This window comes from Squalius cephalus (genome assembly GCF_949319135.1).
Source record: "Squalius cephalus genome assembly, chromosome: 9".
Classification (NCBI taxonomy): Eukaryota; Metazoa; Chordata; class Actinopteri; order Cypriniformes; family Leuciscidae; genus Squalius; species Squalius cephalus.
In genome coordinates, this window is record NC_137130.1 from 15,174,922 (window position 1) to 15,182,065 (window position 7,144).

Below are 7,144 nucleotides of genomic sequence, written 5' to 3' on the forward strand. Positions count from 1 at the left end.
CAGCTGTAATAGGCCAGCACTTTAGCGTCATTAAAGCAATGTGTAGCACTGCATTATCCTTTAACCCCATCACTGACCACTCTCTTTCCCAGCCCCGAAGTTCAAACCACACACTCCATCACCTCAGGTCCCTGGGACGGGGACGCACGGATTGAAAGCAAACACAGGCCCAGAAGGAGCTCGTACAGACAGCATGGGAAAGACTGTGAGCAGACTGCTTCTTTAGCACCGCTGCTGGACGAACACACACCGCACTTGACATACAGCTACAGGGGAATATTTACATTGTGCATTTTTAAACAAACATATATAACTGCTTTAATTTAATTATTTACACTAATACAAAATAATGCAATGCATCTGGTGTTAATCTGCAGCTGCAATTATGACTAGCATTAAGAAGTCCAATATATGTATGTGCATGACAAGAAAGAAAAAATATATATAATTAATATATTATTACATATCATAATTGTATATATTTTCTCGCAAAAGTACGTGATGGTATAATAACGTGCGATTTAACAAAAGAGTTTTTAATCTGCACTCACACTGAATAAAAGTGGCACTTGTCCAAAACAGAAAATCATATTACGAGTGTGAGTGTGTTTTATATTATTTTTTATATGTATATCAATGTTATGTTTGTAAGAAATAATATTGAGTTTATAATGATAAAAATCACTCTGGACATTCAGATCTAAATAGATTGATATTAACATTATGTTCAATGTCGAACGTGCCTGATCCACAATATATATATTTTAATTATAAAGTGATTCTCGTAAAAAAACAAAGGAAGTTGTGATTTATTGTTCAGTTTTTGTAGCACTGAAATTCCTCATTAAACATTATCTGAAATTGTACAACACTCAGGCTCGAATTGCTGCATAGAAGGTGTTTTGTGTTTTCATTTCAGATGAGCTGTCAACACCTTGACATTTTTAAATTAGCTTACTTTTTCTAGTAATTATTGGGCCCATTCACTTGATCACTAAAGGGTGACATTAAAGTTTCAGGGCGAATTATTCACCGATGTTACAAGCTGTAATTGTTTCCTGTGTGAAGCTGTACCTTCAAGCACTGTATCACTCCTGCCATTAAGTATACAAGCACTTATTGACTATGATTTGATTTTTCCCCAGAGGAAGAAAAGAGTAGAAAGAAATGTCTGCCTATAAATACAACTACACGGGAGAGAGCATCTATTATAATAATTCTGACAAAAATGCTTATTTAAACCTGCTCAAATAACAGAAAAGCAAATAATAGTTTCCTCTTATGCTCAATAGGAGCTCAATATTGCTTACAACATGCAGGGTGACTTTAAAACTTGAAAAAAATCACATTTGTAAGTATAAAAATATATACCAAGAAAAAAGCTCTCATGTTCTATATCCACAAAACATGTTTGAGCCAACTGTCACTTATGAATGATTCATTCTGGTAAATAGTTAAAAGAAAAAAGAAACACCCTGTTTTGCACATGCACTACAACACAAATAAAATGTTTGCATTTATTTACAATTGCAAAAAGTTGATTATAGTCACTTTATAGTATTCTAGAATTAGTTGTACAATTTTCTATTTTTATATTATAATTATTTTAATGATATAAGAACATGATGTGTTTTTTCACCTTCAGTTTAGCAAAGATCCATGAGAACTTCTTGAGATTAAAGTTATTGATGCCACAATATAAGTAAATAAAAGCAAATAAAACGTACAAAAAAATAATAATAGTAAAAAGTTGTTTGTTGAACTTAAAACAATTGCAATGTTGCATCCGGCTGTAAAATTATTTCAAGTTCTAATTGGAACATATTTTAAAGTGCAAAGACAAATGTGAAAGTATTTGCAAATGTCCTGCACATCTGTTCCACGTATTGCTCTAATAACAAAGTACATTCGTTTTACTTTGTCGGCTACTGTAAGGTTCGCTTCACTTCTTATCTAACTTGTCTATTGATTTGCAGCACTAACAGAGTCGCACTTGTTCTGACCTGGCATTAGTGCAGTCGTTGTAGAGGGTCTCGAAGTCTTTTCTGGAGATGAGTTTGCATCGGTTGACACCGGGCTGGATGGCCCCCAGTCCGCGCAGGATCCGGACCTGCTCCACGTTACACACCACCGGCGTGATCTCCAGCCGCTTGAGTTTGGTGTAGACGGTGTGCAGACCCCCGACCAGGTGTTTGAGAAACAGGTCAAACGCCTGGGGCAAGCAGATGAGCTCATGTCCGTCCACTGTGAAAGAGGCCACCTTGGCGCCCCTAAGCTCCACCATCCGACACTCATTATTCTGCGGGGTGTTTTCAACTGGGGACGGGGTCGAGTACACGGGCTTGCCGGCCAGTGAGATGCTGCTGGTGTTGGTGCTGAGAAGATCCGTGCGGAACAGATTATGGGGCGCTGACTGAGAGGGAGACGCAGAAGTGGCCGAGGGCGAGGATGATGATGCTGCGGTCGCGGAGCATGATGATGATGATGCTGATGATGCTGACGAAGAAGTTGAGATCGGACACGGCTGGACCAGAGACGATTGGGGAATCAGAGCAGCCGGTACGGCCATGGTGTTTCTGCACCTATCAAATAAGTTCAGACGGGAAGGAGAGCCAGTATGCAAAAGTAGCGCAAAGAAGAAGAAATCCCACCCGGGTGCGCTCCGCCGACGCGCGAATGGATGTGGAGAGGTGCCGTGCTGAAATTAGGGCTCTGAGAAAGATTGAGAGAGAATGACAGGAAGAAAATGAGCAGAAAAGTGTGCCTCTGCTCTGTGGATGAGTTGTTGTTGTCACAAGGTACAGAGAGGGAGGAGCCACTATCAGCCCTTTGAAACGGAGCACAATCTAATGCGACCCTAGTGGAACAGCGTTCGGAACATTTCCAGCGTTAACTTACAGCGGTCGTAAACTCGGATGAAACCTGCGCCTCTTCTAGGAATGCTCTCTGAAACTCAACTTTATACGCCGTGCTCCTCTGCTTCTTATGGTTCATTGTTTTACTAGAAGTTGTCATTATTTTTGAGTGAGACATTAAGCAAATTTAAAGGTAAACATTACAATTACTTTCATTAGTAATGTGGGAAATATGTATGGAAAATATATAGCCTAAAGAAAAAATAGCTGTTTATAAAATGATCTTTTAAACGTTATAAATGTGTGTTATTGATATTAATGCAAGTTATTATCACTATGACAAATAATGAAAGTATAGATGCAGAGAGAACTGTGCATTTAACAGTATCACAACTTAAGGTGAGTTACAGGAGGGAAGAACGGGGTGAGTTGTAACGCCATCAGTTTAACCAATTAGAAATGAGCTACAGGGGTGAAATTACTTCAGACATGAGCACCACCCTCCTTAGGTGACTGTAAAGAGTTATAAGAGAATTCACAGGACAAAAACAAAAGAAGGTAAAGTAAAGCGTCACATCTGGATTAATTTGATATGCAGTCAGGTTAATGCATGTTACAGGACTGGTAGCCTATCTGAAAAAGCAGATTATCTTGTTATAATTTATATATGTGGTATGTCATCCACACAATCCTTTCATGTAAAAAAATAAATAAAATAAAAACATAGAAATATCGTGTGTGAGCAAACAAGAGAGGCTGTAACACTTTCCAGGTACTTTACCTGAACCTACAAATGTGCATAAAAAGGTCAGTGTGTAGCCCACATAAAAGTAACACATGTTTTTTAGGTTATAGCTTGTGTTTTTCTATATTTGTTTCCAATTTTAATTTAAATTTTAAATATGTTTTCAAATTTTAAATACATTTCCTATAGCATTTTGATATAAAACCATAGGGGAAATTTCTATGTGTCACTGTACAAACCAGCACAGTTCATTTGTAATTTATGGGAATATTATGTGTCTTAAAATTTAATATGGGGGGGGGGGGGGGGGGGGGGTGCGGTTACAGATGTACAGAAACAAAATGTGTTATAACACTCCCCTATATACACTTTTAACATATTTCTAAAAATTAAAAGACCCCCAAAGTTTATAATAGCCTTCTGTTTTTTCTCACACGTCTCATTTTGCAACTTCGGATATGTATTTCTTCAAAAAACAGATTCAAACATACGGAACTCTCCTAAAGCAAAGAGCAAACTATGAGGAAATTTACACTGTCAGAACCCTATCTATCCGAGTTAACTTAGAAGTTCAAGTTAGTCTGCTTTGATCTGCTTTAAGATAAGCAGAATGCCATTTCAGAATTGTCATTCAGGCACAGAGGTAGCATGTAGTGTAAAAATCAATATCCGCTTAAAATTCATAGCCAGACAAAGTTGCCCTTTATGTTGCTAACCTTTGCTTAAATATGCATCATATTAAGATTTCATTAAAAACAATGAATGTCATGATAGTTTGCCAACTATTTTTCATGTTAGCATGGGGTTAACTGCAAATGATGGCCATAAAATTCTACACAAAGAACTGCTTGCAGACATTCGTTAAGAGAAGAATGATGATAAGACAAAAAGGCATCCACAAACGCCACAGGACCTCTATGATGTCTCCGATTCAGAGTTTCTTAACAAGCTGGGTGGGCCTGATGAATCAAACTCCCATTAGAACAACAGTCTTTCAATAGACAAACAGCAGGATGCACAATGCAGAGAAAGTTTCTAACCTAGAACGTTCAATTAAGTTTTATTGGTTAAATTAACAATGTCTGCAATCTTTATGTATTGGGTAAATGCAAGCATCCTGGCAAGAATTTCTCAATCTCGTGCTTTAGAAGAAGCCATGTTTCATTCTACATTGCATCATAATTCAATGAGCCAGGACCGAGATGAATGCCACATGATAACACAGTCCACCTGAGAGAAGTTCAAGCCAACAATAATCAAGAGGTTACATACAACAAAGAACAGCTTGAAACAGCTGAGAACGAAATGTTTAACTGTTTTAATTAACTCTATTTAAGGTCAACAGTATAGAAATAGCATGTCCACCTCAATTAGACAGTCAATCTATTCTCTCACTTAAAACACAAGTCCCATTAGTTAATGTTAGCATTAACTAACGATGAGCAATATATTTGTTACAGTATATATATTAACCTTTCTTAACATTAGTTAATGAAAATACAATTGTTCATTATTTGTTCATGTTAGCTCAGGTCCATTAAATCATATTAACAGATAACTACTTTTGATTGTAATAATGTATTAGTAAATGTTGAAATTAATAAAAGCTTTGTAACTAATGGTAAAAAATTAAACGTTATATGTGTGTGTATATATATATATATATATATATATATATTTGTAGTTTCATATATGAAATATTAAACATATATTCATGTATTGAACCATCAAAAGCCCTTACTGATTCAAGATGTTCCTTCCATAAGGGAAAAAGTGTAATTACAGAATACCAATGTGTTAACAACATTGGCATTTACACTGTTAGTGCTTGAAAAGGATCCATCAGGAAGGCAAATGGATGACATAAATGCTACCATAAATGCTACCACAAATTAAACCAATCTGACTGTTTGATCGCATTGGATAAAATGCTCAATTATCTTCCGAAGGAGCATAAAGGGTGTTCTTTGTTTCTATGCTTTTTTTGAAAATGACATTTAAATGGTTTCTAAATAGTGCTTGAAGTTAGTCAACGAGATTTATGTGTTTCTTCCATGTGTTTATATGATATCAGAGGCCCATGATGACTGCTGGAGGATGACATGACATCGCTAATGAGGAAAGGCCCATCGCAAGACCGCACGCACAAGGGTTTGAAGGCGTTGCAGTGCTGATGACTAACTCCTTCCACTTTGTTTATGGTATTTGTTACAGGGAACAAACAGCAAAACATCAGACATACATGAACCATCAAACAAGCTGACAACAGTACATCTACTTTCTTTCCTAATCCTCAGCACTCCGGCTAGAAGACTAACGAATCGGGAGGCATCTGGGAATAAAGTGGGTGCACACTGCACAGAGTTTCCCTCCATCTTTATGAATCACCATGAAGCTAATGTACCAGTGTTTAAAAGTAGAACTACGATATGACTCGCGTATGATCAATGGCACTGTATATTGTTTGATATAATAATTTATTCAGCCTATAAGGCTTTGATAAAACAATGTTGAAAAGCAATTTAAATTAAATTCATTTAAATGTCAATTCTCATGGTTAGGATTTTTCTATAATTGGCTATTTAATTAAAATAATTTTCACAGTCATTAATACAGCTCGCAACTTGTAGTGCTCTGACATGTTTTAATTACATGGTATTAACAAAATTGATATGCTTTAGAAAGCATGGTGAATAAGAAATAATTACACCAATCATACATCATCCCCCTTATGGACATTAAGAGTATTTCAACATAATTGATGAACTTTGAAAAGGGAGATAAATAACTTTAATTGCATAAAATGGGCGTTACCTGGTTCAAATGGAATCAGCCGCCATCGCATTGCAACATATTGGCAGATTCCACTAAATGCAAATCTGCTCATCTGATGAATAAACATGACTTTCATGCAGTAAATATTTGGGTGCGTCTGAAAGTGTGGTACGTCTGTCTTCTGACTCACGTTCATTACTCACATTGTTCTGTTTTTGGGGGAGGATGCAGCTTAAAATGCCGCTCAGACAAACAGAGTGCAGAGTGAGACAAATACTTATTGATTTTGAATATTTGTCTCCTCAAGGTCGCATGCCATTGACCCCATCCATCCGGAGACGCCCCCCGCCACACACACACACACACACACACACACACCGTGGCAGAGGGCAGATGACAGAGTGGTCACAGTCAGTTCTACCATCAGCTAAAAGTGTCGACCCTCAACATCACCCACCTTCTGGGTCAGTGAAAGAGATGCAGGAATTGGAGAGATTCTGCATTGATAAACCTGTAAAACAGAAATGACACGTTTAAAATAAAAAACAATGTGTATATATATATATATATTGGTCTATCTGAAATAGAAAAGCTGCCTTCCTTTCCATTCGTTCCTTTAAAGAAATTACATATTTTGCAGGTACACAAAGAACAGGGTTAATACACAGAGACGCCCAATTAGAGCCCCCTCATTTAGTAGACGTCTGAAGGAAAACTTTATGACAGGCAGTTTGGGACTGTCATTAAATTAGATGTTGTGAGAATGATA

The 7,144-nt window shown here is 37.0% G+C and overlaps 1 protein-coding gene and 1 long non-coding RNA gene across 11 annotated transcripts in view; one reads left to right on the forward strand and one right to left on the reverse strand.

The window, feature by feature from the left end:
* Positions 1-2,797, reverse strand: part of dachd (dachshund d) — a 106,569-nt gene extending 103,772 nt beyond the window's left edge. For 9 of the 10 annotated variants that reach the window (XM_079880815.1, XM_079880823.1, XM_079880818.1 and 6 more), the window contains exon 1: positions 2,004-2,790. In XM_079880815.1, the coding sequence (XP_079736941.1) occupies positions 2,004-2,569 (566 nt within the window). In that variant the 5' untranslated portion in view covers positions 2,570-2,790. Of the gene's footprint in view, positions 1-2,003 lie in introns of all 10 variants that reach the window. The other variant, XM_079880822.1, reaches the window with a different exon arrangement.
* LOC307164244 lies at positions 2,532-6,824 on the forward strand. Its single transcript, XR_013822243.1, has 3 exons — positions 2,532-3,048; positions 5,675-5,943; positions 6,683-6,824. It is a non-coding gene; the product is annotated as an uncharacterized lncRNA (long non-coding RNA).
* The last annotated feature ends 320 nt before the right edge of the window (positions 6,825-7,144 follow it).